At 35.7% G+C, this 18,566-nt stretch overlaps 1 protein-coding gene across 2 annotated transcripts in view; it reads right to left on the reverse strand.

Annotated features, from left to right (window-relative positions):
* Nucleotides 1-6,177: 6,177 nt before the first annotated feature.
* Nucleotides 6,178-18,566, reverse strand: part of ARSJ (arylsulfatase family member J) — an 89,046-nt gene continuing 76,657 nt past the window's right edge. The window contains exons 2-4 of one of the 2 annotated variants that reach the window (XR_008375941.1): nt 10,060-12,087; nt 8,226-8,327; nt 6,178-6,223 (exon numbers count right to left, since the gene is read on the reverse strand). Coding sequence is in view for 1 of the 2 variants with exons in the window: in XM_053571143.1 (XP_053427118.1) it covers nt 10,686-12,087 (1,402 nt within the window). In the remaining variant the exon portion in view is untranslated. Of the gene's footprint in view, nt 6,224-8,225; nt 8,328-9,661; nt 12,088-18,566 lie in introns of those variants that run through there. The other variant, XM_053571143.1, reaches the window with a different exon arrangement.

The following is an 18,566-nucleotide window of genomic DNA, read 5'->3' on the forward strand; positions in this document are numbered from 1 at the left end:
ATATTACTTAACCTGTTCCAAAATATAGAAAAAGAAGGAAGACTACCCAACAACATTCTATGAAGCAAACATCACCCTGATCCCCAAACCAGGAAAAGACCCAACAAAAAAAGAAAATTATAGGCCAATATCACTAATGAATATGGACTCAAAAATATTCAACAAGATACTAACAAAAAGAATCCAGCAACACATCAAACAAATTACACATAACGACCAAGTCGGTTTTATCCCAGGGTCTCAAATCTGGTTCAATATATGTAAATCTATAAGTATAATTTAGCAAATAAACAAATTAAAAAACAAAGACCATATGATTCTCTCAATTGATGCAGAAAAAGCTTTTGATAATATACAGCATCCCTTTATGATCAGAACACTTAAGAATATTGGTATAGAAGGGACATTTCTTAAACTGATAGAGGCCATCTACAGCAAACCCACAGCCAATACCGTATTGAATGGAGTTAAACTAAAATCATTTCCACTCAGATCAAGAACCAGATAAGGTTGCCCATTGTCTTCACTGTTCTTTAACATTGTAATGGAAGTTTTAGCCATCGCAATTAGGGAAGAAAAGGTGATGAAGGGTATCCATATAGGGTCAGAGAGATCAAACTTTTGCTCTTTGCAGATGAAATGATTGTATATCTGGAAAACACGAGGGATTTTACTACAAAACTCTTAGAAGTGATCAAGGAATACAGCAGCATCTCAGGTTACAAAATCAACACTCATAAATCAATAGCTTTTATATATACCAACAGTAGTCAAGTTGAAAAAAAAGTTATGGACTCTATTCCATTCACAGTAGTGTCAAAGAAGATGAAATATTTGGGAGTTTGTCTAACAAAGGACGTGAAAGATCTCTATAAAGAGAACTATGAAACTCTAAGAAAAGAAATAGCTGAAAATGTTAACAAATGGAAAAACATACCATGCTCATGGCTGGGAAGAATCAACATTGGTAAAATGTCCATACTACCCAAAGCAATATACAATTTTAATGCAATCCCTATTAAAGCTCCACTGTCATACTTTAAAGATCTTGAAGAAATAATACTTCATTTTATATGGACTCAGAAAAAATCTCGAATAGCCAAGGCATTACTCAGAAATAAAAACAAAGCAGGAGGAATCATGCTACCAGACCTCAGACTATACTATAAATCAATAGTGATCAAAACAGCATGGTACTGGCACAAAAACAGAGAAGTAGATGTCTAGAACAGAATAGAGAACCAAGAGATGAATCCAGCTACTTACTGTTATTTGATCTTTGACAAGCCAATTAAAAACATTCAGTGGGGAAAAGATTCCCTATTTAACAAATGGTGCTGGGTGAACTAGCTGGCAACCTGTAGAAGACTGAAACTGGACCCACACCTTTCACCATTAACCAAGATAGACTCTCACTGGATTAAAGATTTAAACTTAAGACATGAAACTATAAAAATACTGGAAGAGAGTGCAGGGAAAAACCTTGAAGAAATCGGTCTGGGCAAGTATTTTATGAGGAGGACTCCCTGGGCAATTGAAGCAGCTTCAAAAATACACTAGTGGGACCTGATAAAACTAAAAAGCTTCTGCACAGCCAAGAACACACTAAGTAAAGCAAGCAGACAGCCCTCAGAATGGGAGAAGATATTTGCAGGTTATGTCTCTGACAAAGGTTTAATAACCAGAATCCACAGAGAACTCAAACGTATAAGCAAGAAAAGAACAAGTGATCCCATCGCAGGCTGGGCAAGGGACTTGGAGAGAAATGTCTCTGAAGAAGACAGGCGCACGGCCTTCAGACATATGAAAAAATGCTCATCATCTTTAATCATCAGAGAAATGCAAATCAAAACTACTTTGAGATATCATCTAACTCCAGTAAGATTAGCCCATATCACAAAATCCCAAGACCAGAGATGTTGGCGTGGATGTGGAGAAAAGGGAACACTTCTTCACTGCTGATGGGAATGCAAATTAATACATTCCTTTTGGAAAGAGATATGGAGAACACTTAGAGATCTAAAAAATACATCTGCCATTCGATCCTATAATTCCTCCACTAGGTATATACCCAGAAGACCAAAAATCACATTATAACAAAGATATTTGTACCAGAATGTTTATTGCAGCCCAATTCATATTGCTAAGTCATGGAAAAAACCCAAATGCCCATCGATCCACATATAATTGTGGTATATGTACACCATGGAATATTATGCAGCCTTAAAGAAAGATGGAGACTTTACCTCTTTCATGTTTACATGGATGGTGCTGGAACATATTCTTCTTAGTAAAGTATTTCAAGAATGGAAGAAAAAGTATCCAATGTACTCAAGTCCTCGTATGAAACTAATTTATGGCTTTCATATGAAAGCCATAACCCAGTTATAACCTAAGAATAGGGGGAAGGGGGAGAGGGAGAGGAGGGAGGGGGGAGGGTGGGTGATTGGTGGGATTACACCTGCAGTTCATCTTACAGGGTATATGTGAAACATAGTAAATATAGAATATAAATGTCTTAACACAGTAACTAAGAAAATGCCAGGAAGGCTATGTTAACCAGTGTGATGAAAATGTGTGAAACAGTCTATAAAATCAGTGTATGGTGCACCATGATCGCATTAATGTTCACAGCTATGATTTAATAAACAAAAAAAAATGCTACAAAATTTCTTTGATGACACAGTATGAATTAGGTAATGTGACAAATGCATCAAAACCTTAAGCTTAGTAGAATATAATCTAATAAACTACTTCTTACTTGATAGGGTTAACATAGTTTAACAGAAAATAGTGATGTCTTTTTAAGTTGAATTTAACATCTATTTTACTTATAAAAATGATCATATATATCAGAATAGCAACAATTCGAGCAAACAGAAAATATATTAATAATTGATAATCCACAAAGCAGAACTTTATTTTATTGTGCAAGACAATAATGTCAAGTCACTTAATATTAATTGACATCCTATCAGTACATGACTTTTTACACTAGGAAAGACAAGATAAATGTTTGAGCTGCAAATATGCTTTCTTATTTAATAGTTGCTAACAGCTATAATTAGTTCTAAAAACCATAATTCAAGCAAGTGTGATTATAATTAAACATGAATATAAATACAAAGGTAATAATGAATAAGTAAAGTTGTCTCTTGTTGAAATATGATCGGTATTTGCTTAGAGGTAAAGATATTTAATTTCAGATGAGCAGCTTTTTTGCTCTTAAAGTAAGCTAAAATATGGATGGCTTTTTGGAAAAAATGTATCTAGTATGAACGTTTGTCCAAGGACAGGTGCACATATTCTGATGTATTAAATTTCAACAGTTGAATTTGTTTAGTTTTTAGAGTTATTAAACATATAACAGTTCCTGAAAGAAAGAGAAGGAAAAATAAGTATGAGAAAGAGAAAAGAGCCAGAGGGGCGGGGAGAGATGAACAGGCAGAGGGCAGAGTGGTGGGGGGAGGTGGAGCAGAGCAAAGAAACACGAGGCGTGTGGCTGCAAAGATTAGAACAATGGAGATGGATTCAAGCAGACCTGCAGCTGCCTTTTCAGTAGGTTATACTATCGAATATAATCAGAAAGCAATAAATGCAGGGCCCATGAACTTTTAATTTTAAGTTGCATTTATTGGTGATTTTTATAGGAGTTGAGTTTGGCTGCAATTGTTAGACGTGACTCAACTGTGAATTAAATACATATAAAGACTTCATTGCACTTACCAATCAACTGTTTATTCACATTGCCTCAGTTTCATTTTACAGGAATTAGATTTGAACTGTTAACAATTATAAAGCTAATTACATTCAGCTTCAACCAGGTGGCACAAACCTGCCAGAAGTGACACCTTATGGCAATCATCCACAAAATGCCAGGGGGCTGGATGTTTAAGTCCTACTACTGTCTGCATGCTAGAAAAATGGCCAAAATGGTTAAAATATCACATGTGCATATTCTGTGTTCTATGTTAATTGAATACCACAGTGGGCAGGATAATAGACCAGGTATGTATCAGTCTGATCCCTGGATTTGAGTAGATACCTGAGAGTGGAATTTTTATGTTATAGGCTGTATCCAGAGATCTAGACCAAAAGAGATGGTATAGAAACAGATACAGAGATCGATACAAATATTGATATAGAGATGGTTATATAAGAGGGATTTTATTAGGGATATCGGTTCCCACAATTGTGGAGGCTGAGAAATCTTACAATAGACTGTCTGCAAGCTGGGGAGCCAGGGAAGCCTAAGTCTGAGGTCCTCAGAACCAGGGGAGTCCAGAGTCCGAAAGCTGGAGAGCCTGGAGTTCGCATAGCGAAGGGTGGGAAAGAAGAAGGGTGGCACAGCTTCAAGTGAGAGAGAGCAAATATGCCTTTTCTCTGCCTTTTTCTTCTACCCAGGCCAGAAGCTAAGAGAATAGCCCTGATTGAATGGTGATTTACCCAGCTGATTGAATGGGCCTGGTCTTGTTGAAGATAGAGCTTCCCCAATCAGTCCATGGCCTCGTATCTGATCTTCTTCATAAACACCTCTATAGATATAACCCAGAAATAATGCTTTACCAGTTATCCAGATATCCCTTAATCCAGTCAAGTGACACCTAACATTAACCATCACAAAGGTTGGCTATGCTTACTTTATATATAATAAACTCTGGGAGTGGGAAGAGGTAAGCAAAGACAGAAAAATGCACAGTAGCTCCAGAGCTCCATGAAGTTTTAAAGCTGGGCACACTCACCTAAGTGGCACAGAGAGAAAAATACTCACAGAACCCCAGAAACCCGACTTGTGTTTCTTCCAGTAACCGCTCAACACTTCCCCCCTCAATGGAATAACATTCCATTATACGAGTATGCTACAATTTATTTATTCATTTTCTTAATGATGGATATTTGGAGGTGCTTTCCAGTGTTAGGTTACCATGAATAGTGCTTTTGTGAATTATGTTTGTATGACTTTTTGTGACTATATAGAAACATTTCTCCCGAGTATATACCTAGGCCTGAAATTTCTAGGCCATAAGGATGCATATGTTCAACTTTCATTGATGCAATCTAAATGTTTTCTAATGTGATTGTATTAATTACAGTCTCACTGACAATCCAACCTGGTTGTTTCCATGCTCACCAACACTCGGTATTGTCCTTTTCATTTTAGTCTTTCTGATGGCCATTTAGTGGTATAGTATTAAGATTTTTTTATTTTTTTTATTTTTGCAGGTTTTTCTTTTGGCTGGGGCTGGGTTTGAACCTGCCACCTTCGGCATATGGGACCGGCACACTACTCCTTTGAGCCATGGGCACTGCCCTAGTAATTATGATTTTAATTTGCATTTCTATAATGGTTTTAAGCACATTTTCACATGTTTCTGTGTTATCTTTGGTTAGGGGCCTATTATTTCCTCTTATCGATTTGTTGAAGTTCATTAACTATTCTAGAAAAATGTTTTTGTTATAGTTACTGTAAATAATTTTTCCAATTGGTGGCTTGCATTTACTAGCTCTATTGAGCAATAGTTTACATACTGTAAAATTTGGCCACAGTAAGAATATAGTTCAGTGATGTTTAACACACTGTGCAGTTGTACAATTATCTCTACAATTCAGCTTTAGAATACCTCCTTTGTACAGAAGATTCTATCATATCTGTTTTCTGTCAACCCCTGCTCTAACCTCCATCCACAGACAGCCACTCATCTGCGTCAAGAAGTGAACACTGTCATGTTTCTGCACAGTTAGGACTTCTTGAACAAATGTTACTTGCACCTAGGTTAAAGGACAAGCCTTGTGTTAGATAGACATGGTAAACATAGAATCATCTGCTCTTATTCCAAGAGAAATAAATCTTATCTCTGTCAGAGCCAAATGCTTGCATTTTGGAATGCAGACTTATTCATCTCTCTTTCAAAGAGAATTCATTTGTGGTCCTAAGCATTGTAAAAGACTAAGGAAGTGATTTATGTTGTTGTTGCGATTGCCACTGAAGTCTTCTTTATAGAATCTTTCCCCAGTCTGACATAATCAAGAGATTTCCCCACACTTTCTTCTAGGATTTTTATCATTTCATGTCTTCAAGTTCAATCTTTTATCCACCTTGAGTCAAGTCAATTTTTGTAAGTGGTGAAAGGTTCGGGTCCAGTTTCAGTCTTTTACATGTGGTTAGACAGATGAATGGGTAACAAACATTTGAAAAAATGATCATCACTTTCTTTGGAAGCTTCTACTCTAGGGAAGGGAGACAAGGAAATACATTAAGCGGAGCTATGTGCTGTGGAGAAAGATCAATGGGGAAGAAGGATCACTATGGGGGGAGGGAGGGGAGATGAGGTGTTAGGTAATTTGATTGATTTTATTCCTCACCAGAGCTAGTAAACAGCATTATTCATGGCCTCTTTTAGAAGTCACACTTCCTGCAGCCAGGAAGTCCCCCTTTGTTTCTGGTGATAATACTCAATGGACACCACAAGCGTGTAGCACTTACCCAATGCTCTGTGTGAAGTGATTCCGGCCCTTATCCTGATATACTCTGCCTTTTGTCACACTACTCCATATAGAGTATAACTTACTTATTAGCTATGTTTACTGTTTACTGTCTACCTCACTCGGCTAGAAGGTAACCTGATCAAGGGTAAGAATTTTTATCCATTTCGTTCACTGATATAGCCCAAGCACCTAGAACCTTGCCTAGATAGTAAGATTCAGTAAACATTTATTGATTGAATGAATTAGTGAATTTAATGAAGTAATTTCCCCCAAGAAAACAAGCAGCTATTAGCTCATGACATAAGAATGTTGCTGCTTTTAGCAAGGCAGCATTTTCCTGCCAAGAGCACATGTTCTGACAGCTACTGACAAAAATCACAGTTTGTGTGTTCAAAAATTGTGTGAATGACACGCTTAGACAGCTAATCTTGATGCCAGATTCAGGTACCTTGAAAAATCAAATAAGACTTGTAAATGAAACTATACAAACTAACGTTTTAAGTCATACTGGCGTAAAACTGGACAGAACCCAAATGCCCAATAATAAGTAAAAAGATTAAAAAAAATTGTGGTTATGTCTATATAATGGAATACTTCTCAGTAATATAAAAATTTTTACAGGTATACACACTAATATGGAAGATTCTTACAGATTAATGGTGAATAAAAGTATAAAAAAGCACTACCTGTACAATTATTCAAGTATCAAGGACACAGTTTCCCTTCTATTACTAAGATTTTTTTAGAAGGGGTTTGGTCATGAAAACTACAATATTCACGGAATTTTTTAAGAAGGAACGAGTATATAATACAGACGGAACAAGTCTGTTAGTTAGACTTGATGGTTGACAGATCTAAGGTAGATGTTTTCACTGACCGAAAGATACCACAAATGTTTTTGTTTTTTTGTAGAGACAGAGTCTCACTTTATGGCCCTCGGTAGAGTGCTGTGGCCTCACACAGCTCACAGCAACCTCCAACTCCTGGGCTTAAGCGATTCTCTTGCCTCAGCTTTCCGAGTAGCTGGGACTACAGGCGCCCGCCACAACGCCCGGCTATTTTTTTGTTGCAGTTTTGGCCAGGGCCGGGCTTGAACCCGCCACCCTCAGTATATGGGGCCAGCGCCTTACCGACTGAGCCACAGGCGCCGCCCCACAAATGTTTTTCTTCATGATGTTTATTTTTATTTGAAGAAAATATTTTTATGTCCTTTCCCATCTCTGACATGTAAGTATCTTAACAAATTATTTTCTGACAAAGCTGGTGGGAATTTCCATTGGGATCTTAAGAATAAGATCAGAGGTCTAAAAAAGGTAGAGTTTATACCTGAAAAAGCCACAGACAGCCTAGAAATGCACGCTGAGGATCACAGCGTAGAAAGGCACCTGGGAAGAAAGGCCCAGGATCACGTAGCTTCAGTGATTAGGGCAGAAGACTCAAATGCACAATGCTTTCCTTCCTAATCATCTTAAAAAGTAGGCAGAAGTCCTCAAACTTTTAAACAGGGGGCCAGTTCACTGTCCCTCAGACTGTTGGAGGGCTGGACTATAGTTTAAAAAAAATATGAACAAATTCCTATGCACACTGCACATATCCTATTTTGAAGTAAAAAAAAAAAAAAAAAAACAAAACAAAAAAACGGGAACAAATACACCGCATCGTGTGGAGTTTGAGGACCCGTGGTCTAGGGATTTTCTGACAACATTCTGGAAGCATTTTTATTCATGATTTTTACATACCTTACATTAGATTTTAATTTCTTAAGTTACAGCCTATCCAGAGCCATGAGCAGGTTGCAGGTACTCTTTTTAAAACAGTGATCAGCATCTGTAGAGCCATTTCTGGTTAAAAAAAACAAATTTGAAACACAAAAGCAAAAACAAAAAACCTCTGTGGGCTAATTTATTTTGAATAAGTTATGGTCATTTTCAGAGAACTTAAAAATCATGTCATAGTAGGTAATACCTACTGAGCTCCAGGCCGAGTTAATTTTTTGTAATTCTACACTGCCTCTTTGCTACTTTTTTTGTCTTTCTAGAAATTTCTAGAAGATTCTATGTTTGCATTAGCTACGTTTACAATAGCTATTTAGCTCCTTAAAACCCTGGTCCTGTGCACTACTACAGAAAAGTTTTATGGTAAAATAAATTACAAAATACAGTATAAAGTTTTTCTCCTGTAAGAGAGTTGTAATGCAAACTGACATTTTAAAAACTCTAAGAACATTAAAGTGAACCTTTTAACTTTGTTTAACCTAGAATTTCCCGAGCTTATTTTCCTCAGAACTCTTTTTTCGTGTAATGATTATTCTATATTGATTCAAATGTAAAAGCTATCCCAAGGTAAGTTACATTATTTTATGTGCCCCCCAAATAGGAACACAAAAATTCTCTGATTTTTAAAACTCATTTAAAGGATATAGTTGAGAAAACACAAAATTTATAATATAAAATAAAATAGAGTTGTAAGTTCTAGAAATAATATGGTAAAATTAATATCTTTTTAAAATCCTTTTCTTCACTTCAGTTAGTACTTTAAATACTAGTTTACCAATTCCAGAAATGGTAAAGGGCAGTCCTTTGTGTTGACAGAAATGTATTTAATGTTGTGCTGCCATACAGCCACACACATTTTCTTATCACAGCTGTAACTTCACAGATCACAGTTCTAGCTATCTGTGACTTTTCAAGGGTGCACTGGGAGGCATAGAGTCCCTCTGTATGGGGAAGTAACTTCAGAGAAAACTCCAGGACCTAGAGGAACCGTATCAATCTATGCTCACAGATGATCTATAATAAACTTCATTACAGATAATAACCCTTTAATTCACCTCATGATGTTTGTATGTGGGAATTCCAAACTAGATTTTTAACTACTCCAGGCAGAATCCATGTCTTCCATGTCTTCCATGTCTTTCCATGTCTTCCATATCTTCCCACAGTGTCCACTTTGTATAATAATGTCATTATAAGTATTAGTTATTAATAAGTGAACATTATTCTCCATACAGTAGCCAAGTGGAAACATCTCTTATTTGTAAAATTATATTGTATCATAATGGTTGCTAGCACACCATACAGTCAACTATTAGTAATGATTTTTGTTTGATAAATGAATGATATAATCTTATATAATCTTATCTAGTAGTTAGATCAGAAAAGCCACATTAAATGTCAGTACCATAAAATAAATCATTTTAATAATTAAGATACATAAATAGTTTATGATAGAAACAATAAAGTTAGCTCTGCACAAACATTGAATTTCCAAGTAATTTGTAAGGAATATATTCATCTTATTACATTCAACATAATGGCTTAACAATGATGATAATGTTTTCAGAATTCTTTTTATAGTCTATGCATCAATACAGTATTACAGTAATTTATACTATTACAGTGCTTGGTAATTTTGAAGAAATGTAAAACAATTCTAATGGTATGCAGAAAAGAAAAAATCCTTTCCATACCTTTTTATGCAAACAAAATATTTAAATTTTTCTGTAAAAATAAATTATGTATTTTTTACTGAAATGTTATTCTATTAAAATGTTTAGAAAATAGTTACATTCACCCGTGGCAGTGTGCCCAAACATTCTTAATTGACATTCCATCACACATGATAAGATGAGGTGCGAGCTGTCCCAGGTGAGAAAAAGCAACTTATTTTCACAGGAAAGGAAATGATACGTGAAATAGAATTAATTTAAAAATCCAAGTGTCATATTACAGAGATACAAAAATTCACTAGGAAAATATATTCTCCAAGGCCTTTGAGGTGACACAACCTCTGACAATATTTTATCAAAGGTAGTTTTAATCATGCTACCCTGTAACTTCCATCCAATTAGCATGCTCGTCAACTGCGGGATACAGTTCCCTCTGATAATTTAAAGTATAGAGTTTGGTCAATCCACTGAAGCACAGCTGGTGAACCCATGACCAACCACCTTTCGTAAAAGAGTAAGAAATAAACATCTTTCTCTTCTGAGCGTGGCATCCAAAAGCAGAACCTTTGGCACTGAGCAGGGCAGTTTTCCATGTGGCCGCCAGGTGGCAGAGTCTCCGGAGTGGCCCAACATGAGAACAAGCCTGACCCCTACCGCAGAGAGACTTAGGAGCCCAGTTCGCTGGCTCACCCAGGAAGCCAATGAAAGATAAGAACTGATTTGAGTTTAACCCAACCGGAAATACTTGTGCTTATCCATGAGTCACTCCTGAATGGCAATTTGGAAACGAGCTTGCTTTTCGCTGTTTCTTCTTCTTTATCTTGTTTTTCTTTGGCTTTTTCACAGCCTTGTTCTTGCTTTGCTTCTTTTTCTTGTTTTCTTCTTTGTACCACGGTCCCCAGACTCCCCCGTTGAGCCGCGGGTTACTTCTGGGGTCTTTCGGGGGATACCTGACGGGCACTGCGGTTTTGTTGAACTGGGAGATCCTCCGTAGGAGCTTCTTCACGATCCCGGGATACCTGTGAGACAGGTCCACCCTCTCGTAGGGGTCAGCCGTGATGTTGAAAAGCCACACGCTTTTGCCGGTGGACAAGGTGATCCGTTCGTTGTGCCACCGGGTGGGCCCCAGGTTGCTGAAGGACTGGGGGGGAACCCAGTCGCTGTAGCCAGGGTTTCCCGTGAGCAGTTTCCAGTGCTGCACCCTGATGGCCGACTGGATCGCCGTGTTCCAGATCCCGTAGCCTGCTGCCAACGAGCCGTTCTTTGCCTTGGTGTAAATGGGGTCAATGTTGTGCAAAATGTCTACTCGGGGTGAACGAAGGCCTTCACTGATGGTCTCCCAGATGTCGTAGCCATCTAACTGAACCTCCTCATCAATCTGCCCTTCCGCCAGTGAGATCAGAGTGGGGTACCAGTCCGTGATGTGCACGAGTTCCTTACACACCGTTCCCTTGTTCTTCAGAAGTGGGCTGTGCACAAAGCCAATCGCCCGGATCCCCCCTTCCCAATAGGTTCCTTTGCTGCCTCTGAGGGGCCAGTTACTTCCTCCTGCTGTGGGCTGGCCCCCATTGTCTGAAGAGTAAATGATAATGCTGTTGTTGTAGAAACCATACGCCTTCAGAGCCAGGGTCACGTTGTGGATTGCTTCATCTAAGCAGGAAAGCATGGCAGCGTACCTCCGCCTGTTGATGTTGACAATGGATCGGTAGTGTTCGAAATACCTGACAGGGGCTTGCAGCGGTGAGTGGACAGCTTGGTAGGCAATATATAAAAATATAGGCTTTGTGGGGTTATGGGAAGCTAAGATTTGCTGCACTCTCTGAGTATACATCTGTGTGGAGTATATGCCATTGTCGTAGTCCCAGGCAGCATTGTCATTTTCATACAAGTCATAGCCACACATCCCAGGACTGTCACATTTGTAGTGTGTATAGTAATCTCCACTTCCCAAAAGAGAACCAAAAAAGGTATCAAATCCTCTCTTGGTGGGCATGCATTCTTTTTTGTAAAAACCCAAGTGCCATTTTCCAACCATATGTGTGGAATAGCCAACCTCCTTCAGCTTCTGAGGTAGGGTTGCATTGTCCAGAGGTAAACAGTTGGGTTGAGTAGGTCTTATAATAGAATGTTGAAGTCCCGTGTGTATCTGATATCTTGAAAAAAGAGTAAAACTTTTGTCAGGATAGGATAAAAAAGATATTCTACATAAAACAATGATTCCCAAATTAAAGAATGTTTAATTACTATCTTTGAAAAGAAACTTTACCCCGAATAGTACAGGACCAATTGAACCTTTTAACTCTTAATTCGAAAGTCTTAACCTAATTAGCTTCGTATTTAACATGTGAAATACATGTAAATCTAAATCAGTACATTTGAAACTAAAATTTCATCACTTTTCTCAATGCCTTTTTAAAGTTCTTAAAAGAGAATCTGAATAAAATTTATTAAGCTCTTAATCATATGACAGAAAACTAACAGAATAAGAGAATGATGCGTATTGATACAACTGGGATATTATTATCATTGTTTCTAACCCAGGGGGCTCATATTAGCACTTATAATATAATAGATTATACAGTAATCTGTTTTTCAAACAGTGTTTCAATACTTAGTCCCAAACTTGTTAGATCTTGGAAAAGAGAAAGAAAAGATTTTTGACTACACAATACAATATTGCTAAAAAGCCATTTTAGAGTAAATGTTTATACCTAGTGCAGGAAATTAGTTCTTTTGTATGTTTTCTACAGTGTCTCTTTAAAAAAAAATTAGTCACTTGTAGTCTAAGGAAATGTGGTAACCTTTCCTATTTATTATAATTAAATGAATATTAATTTATGGCTTTTTAAAAGCTAATCAAGGACTTTTTTGCAGAAGCAATTATTATCACAAAAGTGTATGAATTTTCAGTTGGTACAAGATATGCTTGTTATATACTTATTGTATACTTTTAAAAGTGACTGATTCTATCATTGTTACATAAGTTCAAAAAGACTTTTTTTATTAGAAAAAATAGAAATACTAAGAAAATGAAGGTTGCAGAAAATTGTCAGAGTAAATATGAAGATATTCATGGAATCAAATTACAAAATTACAAATTACAAATTACAAAACCAAAACTTCTCCCATAGTGATTTAAACATATTATCCATACCTTGGGCAAGCAGTTCTATTTATTTTTGAACGTTCTAATGACAGTATAATGAAACTATGAGTTCTTTGCAGTATTAATTGCAGTCACACACTGATGGTTTTGTGATACCTGGTCACTGTGGCAAAGCAGCTTTCCTGTGGACCCTGTCTACTCTGCTGATGGTTTAGCTGTCAAAGTTTCACAATAATAATAGTTTTGGTAATTTAAAATGTAATCAATTCCCAAAAAAATAAGGATTTCATAAACATTATAAGGACCAAATTCAGAAGACACCGTTATTGTTCTTGATAATTTTTGATCCAGTCCAGGGTCCAAAACATTCATCTGTGAAACAACCAGTTTTATACAAGTACATGACAAGTTGGCTATACCTATTACTGTGAACTTAGAGGAAATTAAAAAGGGATACATCTGTATAGATAAAAATTGGGGGAAGGAGTCATAGGGATGGGTTATTAAGTAGGTAATTATGTAGAAAATATACTTGGTCAGAATAGCCAGAATAGCAATTCATTGAAAAGCTAATTAATTTAAGCCTTTCTATTAAATTAGTTATTTTTTTTTTTACCTAGTAGTAATGGCAGAACGAAGACAGGCTTATAAAAAACATGAAAATGGAAATGTTAGGAGAAAAAAAAAAGAGAGGGAAAGAGAGTTTGTTGCTTTCAGAAGATGGTGTTGTGTCTGTAGATAAATAAGAGAGTTCAGAGCTATTCATCAACTATATGGTTTCTACCTTCTCCATAAATACAATGGTTTTTATATTGGAAAACTTAGAACCAACAACATAAAGGTTTGGCAGCAGCTTATAGTGGGAGAGATTTTTAGGGCAACTCCTGCTTACATGAGTTTCAGCTTCTGGGACCAAAAGGAAGGAGTTTAGGCTAAAATTGGGGGCATAGGTAATGGGTATTAGTTTTGGAATCAGACAGACCTGTGTTTGAATCTGCTCCACTGCTTATTACCTGTGTGACCTTGGGTAGTACTTAATCCCTCTGATCCTCAGTTTCCTCATCTGTAAAATAGGGATAATAATACATGTTGGGTTGCTATGAGCATTGGAAGAGAGCACAGAACTAGTAAGGAGGGTACCTTTAATCAATGGTAGCTTTTACAATCATTATCCCAGATTGCTGAATCATGTGTCACTAACATTTACACAAAACTTAGTAATTTATAGACTTTCTTTCATATGCATTATTATATTTAATTCTCACTACAATAGTGAGAAGTCAAATTTCTTATCTTCATTTTTATCGATGTGAAATTTGAGAGGATGACAAGTTGTTTTCTCCCTGGCACCTTCAACCTGCCCCACTAGGATGTGAAACTGACTCTTGAACAATAAGGGCTAAGTCCAGTGCTCTCTGTTCTTTTAAAGCATTAATATTATTACTTTTGAAAAATCAAGGAGCACAGGAAAGATGCCAGAAGGCGTGAGAAACTAATCTGTTCTAACTTTTCAATTAAAGTAAGGAAGGATTTGTAAACCAGACAGTGAGACTTATGTTCAGGAAAATTTGGAATGATTTTTTTTTTTTTTAAGGAGGTTATTTGTGAACATTTTAAAAAGAACAAATTAGATAGAGTTAAAAAGAAAAGTCCTGCCAAGTTCGCCTTATTCTCTCTTTTGTTAAAAAATGGATCAGCATTTAGGTAAATAGCTTAGAAATGATTTAGCACTTGAATAAGCTGTCCATGATTCTTTTCTCATAAAATAATGGAAAATTAACTGCATGACAGCATGCTTAATGAGAGATAAGAATGATAATTTAACACTTTAATGCCATTTAATGTAATTCAGAGAGTTTTCATTTATATGCTATTCTCTGGTCCCCACAACTCTGTGGAGCAGGTAGGGGTATTTTGTTTAACTGAAAAAAAAAAAAAAAAAAAAAAACAAGAAGAAGAAGAAGGAAAAAGAAAAACAGCTCATAATAACTTAATGGCTTGCCCAAGTTTTAAAGCTGTAAGTCTTGAGATTCTACACTGGGATTTAGACTTTTGGCTTTGTAGATTCTTCCATGATACACTCATAGCCAGATGAACAGTGAGCCTCACTTAAAGTTTGGATTAATTTAATTTCATTAATCTTAATTATTTGTTACATTGCTCAGCTAAAATATATTACTGCAAGTATAATGTGGGATAGGAATTAAATTCCTCTGTCCTCCACCTTTTTCCAAAATTTAGATATCACCAAGTGGTGTGTAAGTATACTGTCCTATAAACAATCAGGGTGACTTGAAAGTGCACATTCTGTTAACACTGGGATCAGAAAAGGATGGAGACAGTGCCCTGTCAATCATGTGGAAGACAGAGCTACTGGTTCTGTTCCTCTTTTCTTCCCATCAAGAATGCTAATACATTATTTTGTTCCAAAAGAAGATGGTTGAAATCTAGAGAAGAGCTTGTTGGAGTCTTTGGCTTCATAATGACTTCACTTGGCAGCAGCAATTAGCTTGAAGACCAATCAGATGATTATTCAAAATATACTACAAAATCCTGATGAATTAATCCTAATTAATTCCTGTGACCTGGAAGGTAGTTTCTGGAGCAGCCCAAGAGGGTCCTTTCTTTGCCCTCAATTCATTAATCAATATTATTTATGACTTGAATAAAGAAATAGAAGAGAGGCTTATTATCTGGGTTGAATAGTTTTATAAGTAGCAGAATTAAAACTCACAGTAACCTAAGTGACCTGAAATGTTATTTAAGAAAAGAAGATTGAATGTAGATTGAAAGTAAGGAAGGGTTCAAAGATCAAAGGAGATATATTAAAAGGATGTAGAAGCCTGATTAAAGGGGCCAAATCTCGGACAATTTGAGCACCAAAATACAATGATAATAACAAATTATATTCCTCAAACACAATTACATTCCAATTGTATATATATACAATTATAATAACAAATTATATGTATAATTGTGTACATATGTATACAATATATACGATATATACATATATAATTGTATACATATATATACAATTGTACATAACAAATTATATTCCTCAAACGCAATAGAGAATCCATACTGATTTAAAGAAATAATAAAAGTTTAATGTAGAATGGAATATTGACATAGTCTCAATGTCTTTCCCCGTAAAGCACTTACTGATTATACAGAGAAAAGAGTCACTGTGTAAAGAGGAGCCTGACAGACACTGTCTTCATCAAGTGATCAACAATTCCCAGGTGATGCTGCTGGTGCAACTATTCCGATAAACACACTTTGTTTGCCTTTTTCTTTTCTTTTCTTTCTTTTTTTTTTTTTTTTTGAGATAAAGCCTCACTCTGTCACCCTGGCTAGAGTGCAGTGGCATCATGATAGCCCATTGCAACCTCAGACTCTTGGTCTTCAGTGATCCGGCTGCTCAGTTTCACAAGTAGCTGGGACTAGATGTACACACCACCAAGCCTGGCTAATTTTTCAGTTTTTTTTTTTGTAGAGATGGTGTCTCATTCTTATTTCAGTTGGTCTCAAACTCCTGAGCTCAAGTGATCAGACAAATCAAAATCTTGTAGAATGACATTGCACTGGGTAGAATGTGGTAGGAAGAATACAACATTGTTTCTGGGCTGTTCTAACCAAAGATGCTTATCCTGAACTTAATCCTAAATAAACATCAGACAAACAAAAACTGAGGAACATTCTAGAAATAAAAAATTGAGGAGCTCTTTCAGATTGAAAGAGTCTGAAGAGGCATGACAATTAAAGGCAATCTGTGATTATGATCTGGAATGGCCACAATAAAAGATATACTTGGAGAATGGGCAAAACTTAAATCAAATCTCAAGATTAAATTGGAATGTCAATGTCAATTTCCTGATTTTGATGATTGTTTTCTGGCTAATATATGAAAATATCCTACATGAAATATATGAATATAATATAAATATGTGAAATATATAAATATAACTATGAATTTAATAAAAAGCAAAAGAGAAAACTGATATCTAAAATGCAAATAAGATTTCATATTATATAAAGTCAGTGTGCAAATTCTGACAAGTAATAATCTCATTCTGTGTTAATTAGAACATATCTGAAAAATAATCAATATTTAAGCATGGACTCCCCAATATATGTATATTTAATTATTTATAAACTACACAGAGGCATATTGTATTAATTTAAAAATGTTATAAAACATACATAATATAGAAATTAAAAATAATGAGTTAAAAAACAAAATAAATAGAAGTTCTAATATTTTTTCCTGAATCCTAACGAACTATTTTGTGCTGGCCTACTCCCATTGGGATTGTAGAGAGAACAAGAGATTGTAGAGAGTTAAGAATTGAAATATAGAGACTTTTTCAGAAGGCTATTATAGTAATTTAGGTCAAAGACAATGTTGTGTTGGAGTACTATCTAGTGGCAATAAAAAGGGAAAGAAGTGGATGGGTCAAATGTGTCACACTTTTTGGGGGCAAGACATGATTGCAAGAGGGACTTTACCTAACAATTGCAATCAGTGTAACTGGCTTATTGTACCCTTAATGAATCCCCAACAATAAAAAAAAAAAAAAAAAAAAGTCTACTTTGAATGTAAAACTGATAGGACTGAATCAAAGATAAAAGGAGGGAAAAGAGAAGGAAAGAATCATAAATTATTTCTAGATCTGCAGTTTTCATAACTTGGTGGATGGTTCAATTCATCTCTGTTTTATTCCAAAGTGTAGAATTAGGACTAATGGGTAATATTACAACGAGGGTGATTTCAACTCATTGGAAAAAAGAAAATTCTTTTAAAAATCTCACAAACCCCCCAAAACAGTAAAGCAGGCTAGATGATCATTGGCCAGTGAATCAGGAAAAGAGACTCCTGAATTAGGAAAGAAACATTAGATGACCTGAAAGGTTCCAACTTTAGAATCCGTAGGTCAGAAGGTCTAATAGCTCAGAATTTCAATAAAAGACTCTACACAACATCAGATCAGATTTATAAAACCAAGTTTATATAATATTATTTACAAGTTGATAAGGAAGATATATTAATATATGTTTAACTTCTTTCTTTGCATAGTATTAATTTAGTTTAAAAAATAGATGTTTCACAAAATATATTATGAATGCCTGTATTGCTGAGGCTAAAAAATAAAATAAATTTGAAATTTAGTGGCCTTTTGGTCACTATCTGGCTACCATGGGAAGAAAATTTCATATGAAAAACACTAAAACTAGAGTTGACACCAAAGCTCTTCAAAGCAATACCTATCCATTCTCACTTTCTTGCAAACTTAAGAGAAAAATGCTAAATAGACCTGGCTTCTCATTTTAGAATATGTGAAGAGTTTCTAATTTTTTATATTAATTTGTGTTATTAGGTGCTTGATATTATAGTTTATCAATTTTTCTTTGTCTGAAAATATCAAATACAATATTATTGTTTTAATCTAGTTACATATTTAATGTAAGCTTGTAAGTGAGATAAAATATGAATACTAATAGTTCCATGCAGACTCGAGAGTA

This window comes from Nycticebus coucang, chromosome 1 (genome assembly GCF_027406575.1).
Source record: "Nycticebus coucang isolate mNycCou1 chromosome 1, mNycCou1.pri, whole genome shotgun sequence".
Classification (NCBI taxonomy): domain Eukaryota; kingdom Metazoa; phylum Chordata; class Mammalia; order Primates; family Lorisidae; genus Nycticebus; species Nycticebus coucang.